Source organism: Anabrus simplex, chromosome 4 (assembly GCF_040414725.1).
Source record: "Anabrus simplex isolate iqAnaSimp1 chromosome 4, ASM4041472v1, whole genome shotgun sequence".
Lineage (NCBI taxonomy): Eukaryota > Metazoa > Arthropoda > Insecta > Orthoptera > Tettigoniidae > Anabrus > Anabrus simplex.
This window is the reverse complement of record NC_090268.1, coordinates 246,664,413-246,686,491: the sequence shown is the minus strand read 5'-3', so window position 1 is coordinate 246,686,491 and position 22,079 is coordinate 246,664,413. Positions and strand designations below refer to the sequence as shown.

The 22,079-nt window shown below is 39.2% G+C and overlaps 1 protein-coding gene across 2 annotated transcripts in view; it reads right to left on the bottom strand.

The window, feature by feature from the left end:
• The window catches only part of LOC136871854 (polynucleotide 5'-hydroxyl-kinase NOL9), a 371,126-nt gene that overhangs the window by 156,959 nt on the left and 192,088 nt on the right, over positions 1–22,079 (bottom strand). For both annotated transcript variants that reach the window (XM_067145491.2, XM_067145493.2), the window contains exon 5: positions 16,662–16,804. In XM_067145491.2, the coding sequence (XP_067001592.2) occupies positions 16,662–16,804 (143 nt within the window). The remainder of the gene's footprint in view (positions 1–16,661; positions 16,805–22,079) is intronic.

Sequence of the window (22,079 nt, the reverse complement as noted above, 5' to 3'; positions counted from 1 at the left end):
TCGTTTGTGGTGTTTGAACCAAGTATTGGCAAGGATTAAATTATGATCGGTGCAGAATTCAACCAGCCGACTTCCTCTTTCATTCCTTTGTCCCAATCCAAATTCTCCTACTGTACTACCTTCTCTTCCTTGGCCTACCACTGCATTCCAGTCTCCCATCACAATTAGATTCTCGTCACCTTTTACATATTGTATTACATCTTCTATCTCCTCATATATTCTTTCAATTTCTTCATCATCCGCTGAACTAGTAGGCATATAGACCTGCACTATTGTGGTGGGCATTGGTTTGGTGTCTATCTTGACGACAATAATTCTTTCACTATGCTGGTCGTAGTAGCTTACCCGCTGCCCTATTTTCTTATTCATTATTAAACCAACTCCTGCATTTCCCCTGTTTGATTTTGTGTTGATAATTCGGTAGTTGCCTGACCAAAAATCCTGTTCTTCCTGCCAACGTACTTCACTTATACCAACTACATCTAACTTTAGCCTATCCATCTCGCTTTTCAGATTCTCTAACCTACCACAACGATTCAAACTTCTAACATTCCACGCTCTGACTCGCAGAATGTCCGTATCCATCTTCCTGATGATCGCCCCCTCTCGTGTAGTCCCCACCCGGAGATCCGAATGGAGGACTAGTTTACCTCCGGAATATTTTACCCAGGAGGAAGCCATCATCAGTACATCATTCATACAGAGAGAGCTGCATGTCCTCGGGAGGTAATTACGGCTGTAGTTTCCCGTTGCTTTCAGCTGTGTAGCAGTATCAACACAGCTAAGCCATGTTGAGTATTATTACAAGGCCGTATCAGTCAATCATCTGGACTGCCGCCCTTGCAACTACCGAAAGGCTGCTACCCCCCTTTCGATGAACCATTCGTTGGTCTGGTCTCTCAACAGATACCCATCCGATATGGTTGCACCTGCGGCTCGGCTATCTGCATCATTGGGACACGCAAGCCTCCCCACCGCGGCAAGGTCACATGGTTCGCAGAGGAGGACATACCCAATATAAAGGGTCTGTTATTGGACATTATAAAATTTTCCAGCTACCTCATTCCTGGTTGCCAGCGTTTCGCCCCCGTGTGCTAAGCTGGGCTCATCATAGACGTGGATTCCCATAGAGAAACCTAAATATTTGTCCCGAATTAGTAAATTTATAATACCAATATAAGAGATCTGTTATTCGACATTATAAATTTTACAGCTAACTCATTCCTGGCTGCCAGCATTTCACCCCTGGGTGATAAGTTGGGCTCATCAGTTGGTAAATAGATCACCCACCAAGACGCATGGCTAGTGCATACAGTGGAGGCCACTGCGTAGCCTACTTGGAGCCACCGGCAGTGCCAATGCACTATGAGGGACTTTGTCTCATTACCAAAAACTGATGCCTGCCTGACCATCAGATGATATAGATGTTGATTCCCATAGGGAAATGAAATATTTGTCCTGAATGAGTAAATTTATAATACCAATATAAATGGTCCGTTACTGGACATTATAAATTTTCCAGCTAACTCATTCCTGGTTGCCAGCATTTTGCCCCCGTGTGCTAAGTTGGGTTCATCAGTTGGTAAATAGCACACCCACAAAGACACATGGCTAGTGCATACAGTGGAGGACACTGCATAGGCTACTTGGAGCCACAGGCAGTGCCAATGCACTATGAGACAAACAGTGGAGGCCCCTGCGTAGGCTACTTGGAGCCACCGGCAGGGCCAATGCACTATGAAAGACTTTGTCTCATTGCCTTAAGAGCTTCACGGTGGCATTGGACACACGAGTGGTGGGGTCACGTTAGCTCAGTCTGTAAACAAGCTCTAAAAATATAGCCGAGATCTTATTCTTATACTCATCAGTGTCCATAACCACTGTCGCATTACCCTTATCAGCTGAGAGAACGGTCAGTTCAGAATCATCTCTAAGTTCCTTAAGAGCTCTCCTTTCGCCTATTGACTCGGTCATGTCTCTCATTGAACACCTGTTCCCTGAGGACATTACTAAGCTATTGTACCACTGCATGACTCTCAGCTATTTCTTGAGGGATGGGAATTTTTACAAACAGACGGATGGAGTGGCTATGGGAAGTCCACTTTCGCCCGTAGTGGCTTTCTTTATGGAGCATTTTGAGGAGGAGGCTATTACTTTGGCGCCCGTCAAACCTATGATATGGTGGAGGTATTTTGATGATGCATTTCTGGTCTGGACAGAAGGTCCTGAGAAACTTCATCTGTTTCTAAACCACCTAAATCATCAATATCCTTCAATTAAATTCACTATGGAGATGGAGTCAGACGGATGCCTTTATTTCTTGGATGTTCTAGTAAGAAAGAAACCGGACGGCTCCTTAGTACTGCACCATCCTGAGGGGATTTCTCAGGATTGGGCGACTCATCCATTAGTCCGGCTATTTTCCCCTCATCCGACCATCACTTCTACGGATTATTAAATGGATCAATGCATTTAAGAAGAACGATGCTAAGTGTCGGTAGCTAAGCCCGCTTCTAACATTCATTGAATAAACAGTATCCGCATCATAAAATTTAAGCGATTTCGCAATCTTCATTTCTCATATCGCATTTATCGATAGGATAATCCTTAAATTGCCACACGACACTTCTCAGGGATAATTAAAATGCATCTGTGAATAGTATTATTTTACGTGAGGTCAACTGGGAAACCGCATTTCCTTTTTAATAAATTACCATCGATACCATCCATCCACCGGAATCAATGTTAAGTTGTCCAAGTCCAATCATTCGAAGAAAAGTAAAGAAAAAATAATAATATTTTTTTAATAATTAATTAACTCAAAATCATCTATACCATAATGACATTAGCCTATCTTCAATAATAACCTCTAAATTGAATAATCTATAGTTTATTTCATGATTCTAGAATCATAAAAGAAAATCTGATAACATTTATTTACATCAATTATCTTCCTCCTCTCTATAAGGAAAAAAATTAAATTTAATCTATCTTCAATCTGATTCAACTGATCCTCTTGCACTTATTATCTGCATTAAAGAATAAATTCTCTTAATCACATAAATCGTAGGTACATATTCTATCTGTTGAAGAAGTAGTTGAATATTCTCTGAAATTAATTATCTCATAATAATAATGACAATTAATTGATAAGCAGAAAAAAAATTAATATGGGTTAAAAAAATCTAACTTCATAACAAATATGCTTAATCTGAGTCCATTAGCTCTTGTTTCTTTCTAAAAAAAAAAAAAAAATGCTTATTTTCGTCGATATTAAATTGATATTCTGTCACTAACACATTTGTATCTTCCAATATTATAACATCAGCAGTTGCAAGTAAGTTCCAAGTATATAACAGCTCAAAATGGCTATTTCAAATATATATCGATTATTAAATGAAAAATATTGGTCACTTTGACCATGTCATTTGGTTAAAATATTCAGATAACATCCTAAAATTAAATGTAGGTATCGTATAAAGAACAATTATTATCGTAGTTCAAATAGAAAATATACCTATCATGATTTATGGTTTAACCAATGTCCAATCAAGTATCATAAAATTTGTAGGAATGTATTTGGTAACCTTTTTTTATTTAATTGTGGTAGAGATTCAAATTATGAAGTTGCTCTATCAATTAAAGACATTCTCAATACCAAACTTCAAATAACATTCAGTACAACGTTGACATATTCTCTTTGAAGACAACAAGTTTCCCCTTACTTATTTCTTATTTGGATATTTAATCTGAAGACAGTTTACGGTAACCCACATACGAAATCAACGATGTATTTCATTGTATTCATGTACCACTAACCCAATATATCTCGCATTACCATTTCAGCATCATGCCGCATATGTCAAACATCTCCACTGGCCAGTAATACGTCGTATTTACCACCAAAATTATCCATAAGCATATCTATCTCTCCATTTACCAATATTAATTACCATAATATCTTGTCATTTATTCCCATAAATATATCTCAGCGAATAATTATTCGTAAAACCACATCAACATGTCACTCAAATCCTAACTTCCCTACGTAAACATTTATCATTTCCAACTACGCGGGAAATTATCTTAACATATCATTAATGTACTGCAACGGTACATTTCTGGGTTAAGTTTCATTTGTAATACACATAAACACGTTATCCTGTAAATGAAACACATGTATAAACTACACAAGTTAATATTTACTCACGTCATCGCGTCGTAATTGTAACCAGATCTAAGTTACTCAGAAATCAACTATCTTCTTTAAAACATTACGTCTGGGATATGTCTCTTTGTATACGTTGTTTCAATCCCATAATGGTTGAAAACATCACTTTAAATCTCTCCTTGTTCAATTATAAACATTCCTATACTATGACATTGATTATAAACTCTGGAAGAAATACCTACTCCCCTAATGATAAATTAACTAGGATAATCTCATTGCAAAGATAGTATCGACTGAGATTTCATCACGAAGAACTCCATAACAAGCAACATACCAATGTCCACTACAAATATATTTTTAATACTACGTCTACGACACATTAGTCTTAAGATAATAAAATAATTCTTTGGAACTTAGCTTGCGGCTGCTGATGTTAGATGACTGGGTTAGACTCCGATGTTGTCATCTTAGGGCTGCGTGGAAAGTCCCCAACATCCGTTACGTCACCATCAGGTTGTAGTCTCAAAACCCGGGTTAGCAGGAACAGCTGAGCGGTCTACGTCGGAAAGTCGGCTCCATCTCCGATTTAGCCTCTCATGTGGTAGCCGTTATTCATTTATGAAAGAAATATTTCCAATATGGCAATTAATATCACGTCCATATCCTTCAGAATGTTCTACAAAGAATCTAGATTATATTTTTGTTTCAGGTTATTATGTCAGAAATTCAATGTCAATTCCTTGTGACAGATTTTAACAGGTAAATTATCAAATTAGCTTTAATTTTTTCTATCCAGCCAATCAACCTATAATACGTTAAATTTGACTTGGTATTTCGTAACGGCCTTCGGTCTATATTCTGTCTACTGTCCGGATACTATTCAACTTCTTCTGACTTTCCGCCTCGATATTTGATCAGATATAGGTGTAATTCTAAAATTTCTTCACTGTGCAGGTTTTTCAGCTCTTATTAATTGAAATATCTCCCTTCTTCTTTCCGCGAGGATTATTTTTTTCGTAGATAAACTTACTTCGAAGTTTTGCGTACCAAATTTTTTTTATTGTTCACACTCTTCCTCTTTTTTAACAATTTTAAAAACTTTCTATTATTTTTTTATCACGGCCGCATGGATCCTTTATAACTTTACGTCTTACTCCATGACCTAGGCATACTTAATTCGCCAAATGAACATCTTTGCCGTCACATGCATGGCCTCCTTGATTTTATGCGTCCGTATTATATATATACTCTGAAATCACGGCCTATTTCACTTAATATATTCGTTTTTTTTTTTTAGATGTATGGCTCAATTACATAATCTTTGCGATCTCATTACCGTGCATGGCAAACTTTTAACATCGTATGACATCCTTTATTCTGTTATCAGGACGATGAAAACGGTACAGGACATACCGTCTATCGTAAGCCTACCCACACGAATTGCTATCTTCATGCAGACTCTCACCACCATCCAGCACAAAAACAAAGCATTCTCACGACACTCGCCAAGAGGGCCAGACGAATTTGTGAGCCATCAAATATCCAGATGGAGATAGACACGCTCAAAGTCACGTTCAAGGGTAATGGTTACAGCGATTTGCAGATTCATAAAGCCCTGCATCCCAGAGAAACGACCATGCAAAGCTCACAGACTGAAGAAGTGAAGGGAACTGCCTACTTGCCTTACATTCACAACACCACAGATCGAATTGCCAAGGTCCTCCGCAAACACAATATAAAAACCGTGTTTGTCACCGCCACTAAAATTGCTCACAGTTTAAGTAAAACCAAGGACAAATTGTCCCCACTTTTAAATCCTGGGATATACGAAATTCCCTGTACTTGCGGTAAGGTATACATCGGCCAAACATGCCAGTCCATTGGTACCCATATCAAGGAAGATGAACGTAATATTCGTCTCAACCAGCCAGACAAATCAGCAATAGCTGAGCACGCTCTATCGTCGGGTCATGTTGTCATGTTCCAAGATGCTTGAGCTCTTACCCACACTAGACACTACAGATCCAGGATAATATGACAAGCTGTGGAAATACATAAAAATCCTAACAATTTCAACAGGGACACTGGCTATCAATTAAGTAATACCTGGTTGCCAGCCATTAAGGATTTACGTAGGTAGTTTCTATCCCTGTCCCTTCACTATTGTTATTTCTTCTCTGTGTTTTCCAAATTCGTACTTTCCTCATCGCCAGGCTTGTGTCAATGTCATACACTTTTCTATGTCATATGTTACGTACACATGTTATGTGACCCTCTTAGACTGATTCTGATGGTTCGGTCAGCTTCCGCTTTGAACGCTAGCGCTGTGCCGCATCCAGGGAGCTATCTGGTTACAAATGAACATACTACATCTACTTCTATTACAACGTTTAAATTTCAAAAGTTCATTGTTTAAGAAGCCTTTCTCGTGGACAGTCGAGATTTTGTTCTGATGACACAGAGCACAGTTCTCTGCGAAACTAAAGAATTTCACCTTATTTTCTCGACACGGGATAAGCTCAAAAGCCTATACAGTTAATGAGAATATCTGCAGATTGGTATTTGGAGTCTCCTTTAAAAATAAAGACACACATATTTCTTTGTTTTCAGAAAATCAACTTAACGGGAGGTGAAGGAATTGAAAAATTAGTTGAATTCTTAGTAGGAGGATACTTATATCTCAAAGACTGAAGATGTTGCAGACATGAAAACTGTTATTTGGAATTTCCTTGAAAAATCAAGAAACAAGTATTCTTTCATTTTTGGAAAATACATATTTCTTTGTTTCTTTCTTTCTTTGTTTTCGGAAAACTGACTTGGTGGGGTGAGGGAGGGAGAGGTGAAAATAAGTAAAGAAGTTGAAATCTGCTTATGAGGATACTTATATGTCAGAAACTGAAGATGTTACAGACGTGAAAGTTGGTATTTTGAATCTCCTTTAATAATAAAGAAACAAGTATTTTTTTTTGTGGAAAATCCACTTAAGGGGTGAAAAGAACTTAAAAAGTGGGTGAATTTTTAAAATGAGGACCGGTATACCTACAGTATATGTCAAAAACGTAACATATTACAGACGTTAAAATTGGTATTTGGAATCTTCTCTAACACGTTGAGTGCCAGACTGAAATTCATGGGAATGCTGTCTAGTGCCATGAGCCAATAACATCAAGTTACTCCCTGGTGCCAAAACGTTCACAGGCTTAACCAAGCAAGTGATCGCTGAAATGAGGATATATTTATGATATATTAGGTTAACTTATTGTGAATATTAGGTAAAATATTGCGACCCCATATGGGGTTGTATTGTTCATTATGATGTGTACATGTATATGCGACCCCATTCTTTCATTTTTGGAAAATACATATTTCTTTGTTTCTTTCTTTCTTTGTTTTCGGAAAACTGACTTGGTGGGGTGAGGGAGGGAGAGGTGAAAATAAGTAAAGAAGTTGAAATCTGCTTATGAGGATACTTATATGTCAGAAACTGAAGATGTTACAGACGTGAAAGTTGGTATTTTGAATCTCCTTTAATAATAAAGAAACAAGTATTATACAGGAGTTTATGTCCCGACGCTTGGCCATTCTTACCTTTTCTTTTGTAGGGATGTGTTATATGAAGTTGATTATGTGAGATGTGTTAGCTTGTTCATACTAGAGCCGTACAAAAGTACGATTCCCGATTTTAGGTTAGGAAATGTTTGTAAATGACGTCTCCCGATGTCAGGTGAGGAAATTTTTGTGTAAATTATCTTTATATAAAGTAGTGAAAATCATCACATGAATTTGGTAAATTAGGATGTAAGAGAATAATATTATACGGAGAATTTGTAGTTAGGGAAGACTGAATATGTATATCATTATTGTTGTATAACTTTAAATTCGGGTAACAGTCTGTATACATAGCCTAGCAGTGATCTTTGTGCCGCATGGGAAACAATGACCATATCGTTGAAGACTGTTAAAGTCGGTTAAAAGTGTTGCAACAGGTGGTTTGGAAACCTGAAGTACATAAACATTAAAATAAGAATAATAGTTAACACCACCTTTCCAATATTTAACTTTCCTTATACTGTATTTAGGAAATAAACATTACAACAGGCGTTGTAAGATGGGACGTGTTTCGCTTAACTGTCGTAAGCATCATCAGCCGAAAATACATCTTAGCCTAAAGTTAGGTCAGGGCCCCGAACCTGGTGTCCTTAAAATATATGGTACCCTAAGAAACATTTAGAAAATCAAATAGGCTTAAAACTAGTGTGAAAAAAACATAAAATATTACAACATGGCTATGAGAAAAACACACAATCATGTTGAAACAGAGGATAAAAACAGAAAGTACAATACAGAGCTGGTAGTGAAATAATTAAAATCATTAGGGTATCATTGCTACCAGTCAGTCAATCAGAATGTTCAAAACTAAATCAAGAGTGAAAATATATAAGTGTTCGTCATGGCTAAGTGAGAAAAACACGTAATCGTGTTGCCAGAAGTTGAAAACATAAGGTACAACACAGAGCTGGCAGTGTAATAATCAAACTCATAGCTGCCAGTCAGTTAATAAGAATGTTCATCGTGACAAAAAATTATGATTATATTCCTTTGAATGAAGAAATAATTAAATACGTGAGACGGGCAAGAGAAATCACATATTGTAGCAGACATGGAGTAGTAACACTTCAAACAGGAATGTAGCCGCTTCATTTTTACTGGGAGTTCAAGATCGAAACGGAAAAAATAAGATGCCAAGTGCGTGAACTGAAATCTGAAAAATGGAAAAAGGAAAAAGATGTACAAATAGGGTGTTCAAAATGGGAGTCTAAGATAGCTTACCTCTTATGTTGGATGAGTGTTGACCGGAGACATTAGCCATTCGAGGGGGTCTGTTAAACGTATGCCCGTTGCTGCGTGTGTTACATCTGTGTGCTTGGTTAGGCGGAGAGTAAGTTGGGATGGGAGGGTAGGCACAACAATGAGAGTGCTGGAAGCTGGCGGCGGAGTTGTATTATGGGGAGGGGGTAAGATGGAATCTGTTATGACGACCGGAGGGGTATTTAAAGGTTTATAATTGAAGAGTTTTGTGAAATTGTTATGATTTATATTAAAATTAGTGAGTAACTTGGGGACTTGTTCAATTAATGGGCTGTTGTTCTCTGGGACATCATTCAAATTATTATTATTATTATTAAAATGTTGATCCAAGAAAATGTATGTATTTTCCAATCCAGTCATTAAGCTGCTTTTATTTACATATTTTATAATGTGGAGTTCCTTATCAATTGTAGAATAATTGTGGCTGGAATCCCTCATGTGGTTGCTCATGGCAGAGTACTTTTTATGATTCAAGGCATTCTAATGTTCCAAGTATCTAGTTCTAAAACTGCGGCCAGTTTGTCCGATATAAGAAAATTCACACTGGGGGCAATTAAGTCTGTAAATACCAGGGTTTGATAAATTTGTCCCGAGAAGTATTTACCAAGTTGGAATTAAAGAATATATTCCGATTAGTGTTGCGGGTTTGGTAGGCAATTCTGATGTTATGCTTCTTAAATGGGTTAGTAATACTGTATATGGTGGGGTTAGTGAAGGTGAAGGTGGCAGTGTTTAATCTTTTGGGCTTATCTGGAATTAAATTTGTAGTATTTTTTGATTTTATTTTACCAATAATCTTATTTATCAGGTTAGGTTTATAGCCATTAAGTTTTGCAAGTTCTTTTATATATTTGAACTATTTTTTCCGGTTAGAAGGGGATAGTGGAATATTTAATGCTCGATGAACTAAACTGTAGAAAGTTGCTTGTTTATGAGATTGAGGGTGTAAAGACTCATTCTTTATTGTCAAAGGAGCAGCGGAGGGCTTTCTGTAAATTTGGAAAATAAAATTATCACTGGCTCCAGTCAAGGTTAAGTCCAGGAAATTTAAAGACCTGCTGATTTCGTTTTCCTTAGTGAACCTGATATTGTGGTCAAGGTCATTAAGGGTCTTTAAAATGTTATCACTATTATTGCGATGTGTGTCGATGATGGCAAATGTGTCATCGACGTATCTTAGCCAAAGCTGTAGACCATTGATTTTGTTGATTATCTTGTTAGTCTCAAGGTAATCCGTAAAAATGTTAGCAAGGATTCCAGATATCGGGTCGCCCATCACTAGTCCCTTCTGTTGGTAAATTTTGTTACTGAATGTAAAGAAGTTACTGTTTACTACAAATTTTAGCAAGTTGATCAGTTCATCTATTTCACATTTGCTTATAATGTTATGTTTCAAAAGGTTAGTTTCTATTAAACTAATGGTTTCATTAACTGGTATACTAGTATACATATTGGTGACATCATACGAAACCATGACGTGATTGTCATGTAACCTGAAATTAGAAAGTTTGTTACAAAAATTAACTGGATTTTTGACATAGGCTTCATTATTGAACTTATAATGGCTATTTTTTTAAAAAATAGCATAGCATAGATACGGAAACAATTATCCTACCTGCAGATAAGATACGGAAACAATTATCCTACCCGCAGATAAAGGCAACACTACGGTGATAATGACACGCACCGACTACACTCGGAAAATAGAACAATTACTCACCGATTCTACATAAAGAAAAATAAGGAACCCTACCAACCGTATTAGGAACAAACTCCACATACTAGTAAAAAATTCCAGTATCCCAGCCGAAATACAGAAGAAGCTGATATCCTCGGACCCGATACCTCCTAAATTGTATGGTCTTCCTAAAATCCATAAAGAAAGCATACCTCTGCGACCTACTGTGAGCGCTATAGGATCTCCCACGCACAATATCGCCCGTTACCTAAATGGACTACTTCAGCCACATACAGGACACACTGAAACCTACGTGAAGGACTCCCGACATTTCATCCAGCTCCTTAAGGACCAACCAATTGAAAGTACGGACTTATTAGTAAGTTTTGACATCACGACACTTTTCACCAAGGTGCCGCTAACAGAAGCATTTCCGCTATTAGACCAGAAACTTCCAGAAGACCTGTCAACACTAGCTAAAGAATGCCTTAACGCCACTTATTTCTATTTCAACGGGGAGTTCTACGAACAGAAGAAGGGGCCACGATGGGGTCGCCACTCTCTCCAATAATAGCAAACATGTATATGGAACACTTCGAAGAGAAAGCCTTAGCTACATCTACCCTGAAACTGAAATGTTTTCTCCGTTTTGTGGACGACACATTCGTAATCTGGCCTCACGGGAGCAATAACCTACAGCTATATCTCGACCATCTCAACTCTATACACGTAAATATTCAGTTCACCATGGAAATAGAAGTAGACAGAAAACTACCGTTCCTGGATGTCCTAGTAAAACGCAACTCCAACGGGACTCTGAGCCACGCAGTATACAGGAAACCCACTCACACAGACAGGTACCTACACGCCTCATCTCATCACCCATCACAAAAGCAGACTGTCCTAACATCAATGGTGAACAGGGCCATAGCGATATCTGACGCAGAGCACCTCGAGGAAGAGAAAGAACACCTCACAAGAACCCTCAGGAAAAATGGCTACTCGCTCAATAACATCCGACGAGTACTTAAAAAATCAGAAGAGAACAAAGAAAAGGCCGCCGTAGGAGAAAACAACGGGAAAGAAGAACTGACCCGCCCGAAAACAGCGATACTGCCATACATTAAAAATACTACAGATAGGATCGGCAAGATACTGGACAATTATGACATAAAAACTATCTATAAACCTCACCGGAAGCTAGCCCGTTATCTACCACCAGTAAAAGACACAATAGAATTACAGGCCCCTGGAGTATATCACATTGAATGTAGCTGCGGAGCTTGTTATGTTGGTGAAACAAAACGTCTGATCTCCACCCGCCTGAAAGAACATACCCGTCACACCAAGAACCAAAACACAGATATTTCAGCGGTAGCCAAGCATTCCTACGAAACAAGGCACGGAATATCATTTGACAAGACCAAGATTCTAGCAGCTATCCCTTGGAATCTGGAAAGGAAAATCCGCGAGGCTATCGAAATCAAGAAACATCCGAACAACATAAATTTAGAAGGATATAAAATCAGTAATTCTTGGATGCCTATCATTCATAGTTTAAGACATACAGACCACAACATAAACACATGGGCCGAAACCCCATTACATAACAGCGCGGGCAAGCCCCCACTACCTGGCTGTGACACCTTCCAGAATACTCACGAGACAGCCAGGGCTTACGTCGGCCAGAAAGGCTAGGATATAAAAGGCCAAGGTCAGGGCCACTCTAGTAGTGTAAATTTCTGCCTGGGAGACTGATTACCTCGGATCGAGTAGGGGTATTTCAGTCGCGTTGACAAAGAATACTCCAATGTATTCGAAACGTCGGCAAACTGTACGTGATGTGTAGACAACTACAACACGGTTCAACCCGGAAATTAAATTAAATAGTCCCTCAGGTTTTGTAATCCACACAAAGGAAGCATTTATCATTGTCATGCCACTGTTTAGCACAGAGAAGAATTAACAAAATCTGACTGAAGAATGAGATCAAATTTTTACATAAAAACAAAGCACTCCTAACGGCCCTTGCACACAAGCGTTTTTCTGATCATAAAAATATGCTTCTTTGTCGCCGGCCTGACCACTTTCATAGTTCAGTATGACCACATTTTGTGGCTAAAGCCAGCATCAAAATGTGGTCTGGCCGGTTTCACCACACATGGCGTTCAGCAAGTACAACTTCGGTCATATGTCATGTATGTTTAACGTTAGTTTAAGCTAGGTGAGAACTCCTAAACCTCATTTTTAAAATGAAATATATGTAAATCTCACCTATTTCATTTTTCTCCTTTGTACTTAACTCCTGGAAGATACTGTGAATGACTTCACAAATCATCTCCCATGCTCTGACCTTCTCAATTCTGTTGCTATTATGTATCACTAGCGTAATTCCATGCAGCGGGTTGAGCTTGACTCTTGGCAATAAATGTATCGGTATCGAAAGGCTCCATTATGATAAATGCAAGCCAGAACTTGTCACCGTTGTCATGATAAGGCCGACATGTCATCCGTATGAAAAGGAAAATGCTGCGGTCGGGTTGTGACCAGTGGACGGTATTGGCTACAGCTGGCGACAGTGGTTCACTTGTGGTTGAGAAAATATTAGTCTGTAAAGGGGAAGCATTCGTTCTATTGCATTATACGGTGATGGCAAAGTGGCGGCAGCCGGCCACATATGAACCACTTTCAGTGGTCGACAACGGCGACAGAAAAACACTTGTGTGTAAAGGCCCTAAACGCAAAATTATACTGAGCACATTTAATTGCCCTTCTGCAGGTGGTTCCCTTAAAATGGAATTGCTTTCAGTCTCATGTCTTGAGTAAAATGGAGGTCATTAAAAAAATAAAAATAAAAATAAAAAACCACAGATGACTCTGGATAGTAAATTACTGCATCTTAAGGGCTCCATCCCAACAAAAAAGAAAGATACAGTTCCAGAAATTAAGAATTTTAGGACATCTATAGAAAATATTCCTCTTACAGTGAACTTATCCAAAATTCACTTTTCAGTTTCAGAAATAGATATTCTTAATAAAGGCTCAAAATTTAATTGACCCAACCCTCGTAAAGAGATAGATATCATGACAGCTATTGCTGAAGTTGAGTCCAACATAATGAAGCTCCCCAACAAACAGCAAAATGACCTAAGACATGAAGTTAAAAAGAAACTTTCTAGGTTAGTAAACTATATCAATACTGTCTTTTCTCAAAATACCTATAAACAAAAAACTGCAGGAAAAAATAAAGCAGAATGACGTCATCATCATAAGGCCGATAAGGGTTGCACTACAGTTATTGTGGACAAGAATGATAACATTGCAAAAACAGAAACTTTCTTTTCAGATGACACTTTTTTAATAATAATTAAGAAAAGGAAACCTTGGTGGAATGATTCTGTTCAGCAAGCCATGAAGGATAGGAATACGGCAAGACAAGAAAGATATAAACAGAATCTAAATGGCGCAGATATGGATTACGTTAAACTGAGAGAACTACAACAAAAAGTATAGAGACCTAAAACTCAGAGCAAAGAGAGTAATTAAATCTGAGAAAGAAAAACTGGCTTGCATTTACTGAGAAATTAGTAGAAGACAGTAAAGGAAATAAGAAACTTCTGTACAGAATTGTGAAAAATAAAAGAACTATTCATGTACCAATTAAAACATTGGAAAGAGATGATGGAATTATAATGTGGAGAGAGGAAGACATTCAGACCCTCTGTGATGGCATGACCGGACATGCTTGCCATCAGAATAGGATCTCAGATGAATTTCCTATTACTCATGGACAGAAACAAGGCTGTGCACTTGCTCCAACACTATTTGCATAGTATTTGGCTGCCATGCTACATGAATCTTCTACGAACAACCCAGGTGTGGAGGTTAGGTATCGTTTTGATGGAGGGCTTTTCAACTTAGCGAGACTTTGCTTCCGGAGCCTCACCATAGCTTCAAAGGTAATCCAACTGCTGTATGCAGATGATGCTGCATCACCTACACTCACACCAAGGAATTGCAGCAGTCAGTTAACTGCTACAAGAGTACATGTGATTGGTTTGGTCTCACCATTAACATTTAAAAGACCAAGGTCCTTGCACAACCCCTCCATATTTCAAAGTCTCCACCTCAGATACTCCATTGGAGCAGGAAGACCACTTTTCGTACTTGGGTAGTATCCTATCTGTGCACTGTAACTGTAAGCAAGATTTGGAGAAGAGAATTGGTTCTGCCCATGCAACATTTGGACAACTATCACACTGGGTATTCATGAATAAAGACCTGACCATGAACAAGAAACTCATGGTGTAAAATGCTGTTGTCATGACAACATTGCTGTATGGTTGTGAAACTTGGACGCTTTAACGACGTGACTTGAAAAAGCTTGAGCGCAATTCACCAACAAAAACTTGGATCCATCCTTAGGATCAAAAGAGAAGACCCTGTCACCAACATTGCTGTTCTTGAGAAAGCGCATTCCAAGAACATAGAATCATCCATCATTGGTCATCAGCTTAGATGGATTGGCCATGTCTATTGGATGAGTGATACCAGATTTACATGCTAAATCCTGTATGATGAACTCTGTTCTGGCACCAGACCTCTTGGACCCCCTATGAAGTGCCACAAGGATCAGCTTAAGCACACTATGAAGATAATAGTAATAATCATATGGCCTCAGCTACCATGTGCAGACATTTTAATTTGACGCCATCTGGCTGTATATTTGTCAATTTTGACGTTCCGTTTTACTCTAGGTCTACTAGATGACAAACCGAATAAAATGAAACTCTCTTGAGCGACTATGGCTGAGACTGAATTTTGTAGGGTAAACACCAAATGTGTCACCAGAGATCCTTTACATGCCTGCATCGTACGACATTGAGTGTCAAATGGATTTTTTTTTTCTGCCCTTCAAGAATCTGACTACCTCTGCTGGGTTTGAACACGCTATACTGGGATCCGGAGGCCGACACTCTACCACTGATCCACAGAGGCAACTACTATGAAGATGACAGGTCTCAATCCACAAACCTGGGACATGTTTGCTCAAGACCGTTCAGTCTGGTGTTGGATCATCCCTACTGCTGTCAATATGTTTGAAGGGAAATGACGCAGATGTGAAGAGGCCAGGAGAAAAAAACAAAAACTCTGTACAGCACCACCACGCCCTCCTTCAAGAATTCTCTGCAATCTGTGTGGACGCTTATTTCATGCTAGAATTGGCCTGTTCAATCATTGAAAGTACATCCATAAACATAAATCAATTTTTCTGGAAGAAGTAAATTACTCGGAAACGAGTTAAGCCAAAGACGATACTAGAAGGAAGAGATCAAAACAATAGTAGTAATGCATAAAAGGTGAAAACTGCATAAGGCCACAGAAAGCCAGGAAGCGAATACATCATAACAAGCCACTGATAGCCAAATGCCCATCCACGTGCCTCCGAGTCTCAAGAACTTCAGGGGATGTAAAAATGTAATCATACTCATAATAAATGATTGTCCCATCAACACCATGTACAACAGCTAATACACTAGGCAGCTGTGATGGTGGTTGTCATCCTCTTAAGAAGCAAAATGAAATATAATTTCTATACAACACATTATGATGTAAGGAGAAAAAGTAAAGTGAAGAATGAGGAAGTAAATAAAAAGACTTCTTAAGCCTCACAAACCTAATACTGTCAGGGTTAGGAAAAGCACAAGAGCTGGATTAGAAAGAAGACTGGATAAGAAAATTGAAAGACAGGAAACCTGACACTTTTAAGCAGAAGCAATGTCAGATGCAGCTTGGGGCCCCCTGGTTGTCAAACACACCTCACAAGAAGCAAGCCTCTGTGGGGCAATGTAGCCAAATGCCATAGTTCAAGCAAACTATATGTTTCCTTTATTATCTTCAGTATCAACGTCATGGTCAAATGTGAAATAACTGCTAACTCACCTTTGTTGAATCCCATAGTATTAATAAACCATGGAATGTTTGAAAACTGAGGCTGTGAATGGCAAAATTCAATGATATGCTGCACACACTGTAGATAACGGGCTGGACAGCGAGACATATTTATTTCACCAACATACACCATCCTGTAAAAAAAAAGTTCAAAATAATTATTTTTTTTAACAAACTGGCTAAGAAGAAATAGCAATATACTGTACACTCAACAGAAAATGAGAAGGAAGAAAGAAAGGAATTAAATTACAGAACTTCAAATTGCTCAAATCTACACAGACCAAGATACTGCTAAGCACAGACTTACTAGCATGTGAAGTTACTCATGTGACAAGTAAAATCTTATCTAGAGCTTAATTAATGGCAGTAAGAAATCAAAACACTACAGTATATTTGATGTAAACTGAAGTAGTTTATTCTGATTTCCAGGTACTGCACATCTTCCTCTTAGAAAGCATGGTAGTGATGAGTAGAGAAGGGAATTTGCCTATTTTATTCCCGTGTTCAGAAACGTAGGCTTTTGAGATATAAATTTGTTTTATGGTCTTTTCAGCTAGATTCATTGGTTTTATAGTGCCTATAAATGCCTATTTCAGGGGTTTGTGCCTATCTGGAGTATAATTGCCTATTTGATGGCTTTTGACTGTATTTTAAGGAAGCCGGTTTTCTTCCAATACATTATATTGTATTTAACGTCAAAAATTTCATTATTGGTCCATATTGAAACGAGATTTACAAACAAAGATAAGGGTAGGGTTTTCCACCTGTTCAATACTATAAAAAATGTGAAATAATTACAACATAACATTTTTTTTTTGTCATTTGGTACCGGTTTTGGCAATTTCATTTGCCATCATCAGCCTAGGATGAAGCAACAAGGACATTAACTAGTTATATTAGAATATTTATAATACAGGTATATACAAACACTCCTAAAATAAGCTTGTTATTTGCAATTGCGTCATATCATAAGACATTTGAATAGTTGAAAAACAGACACTAAATACCTCGTTATCAGGTTCTAGAAATGACATGTCAATCAATCAATCAATCAATCAATCAATCAATCAATCAATCAATCAATCAATCAATCAATCAATCAATCAATCAATCAATCAATCAATCAATCAATCAATCACTACTGATCTGCATTTAGGGCAGTCGCCCAGGTGGCTGATTCCCTATCTGTTGTTTTCCTAGCCTTTTCTTAAATGATTGCAAAGAAATTGGAAATATATTGAACATCTCCCTTGGTAAGTTATTCCAATCCCTAACTCTCCCTCCTATAAACAAATATTTGTCCCAATTCGTCCTCTTGAATTCCAACTTTATCTTCATATTGTGATCTTTCCTACTTTTAAAGACACCACTCAAACTTATTCGTCTACTGATATCCTCACATGCCATCTCTCCACTGACAGCTTGGAACATACCACTTATGCATACATACATACATACATACATCATTATAGCCTGTTATGCCTTTCAGCATTCAGTCTGCAAGCCTCTGTGAATTTACTAAACGTCGCCACAATCCTCGATTTGCAACTGGTGTTGTGGCCTCATTTAGTTCTACACATCTTATCTTTAAATCGTTAGAAACCGAGTCTAACCATCGTTGTCTTGGTCTACCTCTACTTCTCTTACCCTCCATAGCAGAGTCCAGTATTCTCCTAGGTAACCTATCCTCCTCCATTCACCTCACATGACCCCACCACTGAAGCCGGTTTATGCGTACAGCTTAATCCATCGAGTTCATTCCTAAATTAGCCTTTATTTCCTCATTCTGAGTACCCTCCTGCCATTGTTCCCACCTGTTTGTACCAGCATTCATTCTTGCTACTTTCATGTCTGTTACTTCTAACTTACGAATAAGATATCCTGAGTCCACCCAGCTTTCAATCCCGTAAAGCAAAGTTGGTCTGAAAACAGACCGATGTAAAGATAGTTTCGTCTGGGAGCTCACTTCCTTCTTACAGAATACTGTTGATCGCAGCTGTGAGCTCACTGCATTAGCTTTACGACACCTTGATTCAATTTCACCTACTATATTACCATCCTGGGACAACACACAACCTAAATACTTGAAATTATCGACCTGTTCTAGCTTTGTATCACCCATCTGACATTCAATTCTGTTGAATTTCTTACCTATTGACATCAATTTAGTCTTCGAGAGGCTAATTTTCATACCATACTCATTGCACCTATTTTCTAGTTCCAAGATATTAGACTGTAGGCTTTCGGCACAATCTGCCATTAAGACCAAATCGTCAGCATAGGCCAGACTGCTTACTACATTTCCACATAACTGAATTCCTCCCTGCCATTTTATACCTTTCAGCAGATGATCCATGTAAACTACGAACAGCAAAGGTGAAAGATTACACCCTTGTCTAACCCTTGCAAGTACCCTGAACCAAGAACTAATTCTACCATCAATTCTCACTGAAGCCCAATTGTCAACATAAATGCCTTTGATTGCTTTTAATACTCTGCCTTTAATTCCATAGTCCCCCAGTATAGCAAACATTTTTTCCCTCGGTACCCTGTCATATGCTTTCTCTAGATCTACAAAACATAAACGCAACTGCCTATTCCTCTCGTAGCATTTTTCAATTACCTGGCGCATACTGAAAATCTGATCCTGACAGCCTCTCTGTGGTCTGAAACCACACTGGTTTTCATCCAGCTTCCTCTCAACGACTGATCGCACCCTCCCTTCCAAGATGCCAGTGAATACTTTGCCTGGTATACTAATCAATGAGATACCTCGACAGTTGTTGCAATCCATCCTGTTCCCTTGCTTATAGATAGGTGCAATTACTGCTTTTGTCCAATCTGAAGGTACCTTACCAACACTCCACGCTAATTTTACTACTCTATGAAGCCATTTCATCCCTGCCTTCCCACTATACTTCACCATTTCAGGTCTAATTTCATCTATTCCTGCTGCCTTATGAAAATGGAGTTTACTTACCATCCTTTCCACTTCCTCTAGCATAATTTCACCAACATCATTTTCCTCCTTCCCATGAGCTTGGCTGTTCACAACACCACCAGGATGATTTCCTTTTACATTGAGAAGACGTTCAAAATATTCCCTCCACCTCTCCAGTGATTCCCTGGGATCTACTGTGAGTTCACCTGAATTACTCAAAACACTGTTCATTTCCTTTTTCCCTCCCTTCCTGCTGCTTGACCTAGGCTTTCCAGGTTGTTACCAAAATCTTCCCATGACTTCTTTTTGGATTCAACAACTATTTGTTTCGCTCTGTTTCTTTCATCTACGTACAAATCCCTGTCTGCCTCGGCCCTTGTTTGGAGCCATTTCTGATAAGCCTTCTTTTTACGTTTACAGGCTGCTCTCACTTCATCATTCCACCAAGATGTTCGTCTTTTCCAATCTTTACACACAGTTGTTCCTAGGCATTCCCTTGCTCTTTCTACTACAGCATCCCTGTATGCCACCCATTCACTTTCTATATCCTGAACCTGCTTACTGTCTACTGTTCGAAACTTCTCACTAATCATATCCATGTACTTCCGTCTAATTTCCTCGTCCTGGAGATTTTCTACCCTCATTCGTTTGCAGACAGATTTCACTTTCTCTACCCTAGGCCTAGAGATACTTAGTTCACTACAGATCAGACAGTGGTCTGTATCATCGAAAAATCCGCGGAATACTCGTACATTCCTAACAGATTTCCTGAATTCGAAGTCTGTTAAGATATAGTCTATTATGGATCAGGTACCCCTAGCCTCCCATATGTAGTGGTGAATAGCCTAATGCTCGAAGAATGTATTCGTAACAGCTAAACCTATACTAGCACAGAAGTCCAGCAAACGCTTCCCATTCATATTAGCTTCCATATCTTCTCCACATTTACCAATCACCCTTTCGTATCCTTCAGTTCTATTCCCAACTCTCGCACTGAAATCGCTCATTAGCACTATTCTATCCTTGCTGTTGAATCAGAAGCCCTTCATACACCCCAGCGTCAGTGGGTAGGGTCTGACACATCCCACTCTGATGAGTCTAGTGTCAGACCTAAGACGAAACGCTGGTTAATAGAGCAAACGCCTGAAAAGCCATACATCTGATATGTTTTTTGACATTTTTGACATGCTCTATTGGTGAAACATATCTAATTCCCTCCATGGGAATTTAGAATTTTCCATTTGGAATTGCTAGGCGGGCAATAATTCCATTGTGGAGAGTTATCTCCCGTGTGCAGTTGTCAGACTGTGCCTCTTATAAGGGCTCCTGATAAGTTCACCTGCATACACCACAGCGTCAGTGGGTAGGGTCTGACACATCCCACTCTGATGAGTCTAGTGCCAGACCTAAGACGAAACACTGGTCAATAGAGCAAACGCCTGAAAAGCCATACATCTGATATGTTTTTTGACATTTTTGACATGCTCTATTGGTGAAACATATCTAATTCCCTCCATGGGAATTTAGAATTTTCCATTTGGAATTGCTAGGCGGGCAATAATTCCATTGTGGAGATTTATCTCCCGTGTGCAATTGTCAGACTGTGCCTCTTATAAGGACTGATAAGTTCACCTGCATACACAAGGACGAGTTGACTGCCGTAGGGGAAGCACGTACGTGCCTCTCACTGCGCTCTCTCTCTCCTTTCACCGAGAACTTCGAGAGAATACACTACCTGTCCCAGCCGGTTACCGCCTCTCGGTACCTAGGGTTAGATAGGGATTCCGTGGCCCAGGGACCCCCGTAACAAGGGATAATCCCGCGTCCACTAGTTCGATTTCGTATGTCCCAACAGTTACACACACGGGACCAGGCTTGTTTTTCAAGAAAGAGCAATGTCACGCTTAGTAAAGAGCAATTTGTCGGCAAGCCTGGAACCATACAGACAAAACTCCAAGAACTTCAAGAAATAACGGAGAGTGAGGAGCTGTCGTTATTACGGCACTCTGACCACTCTACGGCCGTCAATACATCAGCGGAGGGCAAAGCGCAGTTATCACAGCGCCGCCCCCCGCCAAATACTCCCACCGGCAATATATTGTTTAATAATAATATATTGAATATGTCTGTAGGGTGGAATGCCACAAGCGCGCATAGCTTGTCGCTACCGGCCCTCGCTCAGGTCAATGACCGGAGGTGACTCAGCGCCTAGCGTGCTCCGAGAGCAGGAAACGAAATGTGCTGGAGCTGGGAGCAGGCTTTACCCCTGACTCACAGCAAATAAACCTGACGGGAAACGTTTACCTGACGGGGCAAGCTGTGCGCAACTATGCGTGCGCCACCACCACTACTACCTACACCATGACATCTCCGATTACCACCCCGTCAGTACAAGCCAGCTCGCACATACCAGTGCAGCCGCTCCAAAATCGGCCGGCCAGCCACAGGGCTGACCCCCGAAATAAGAG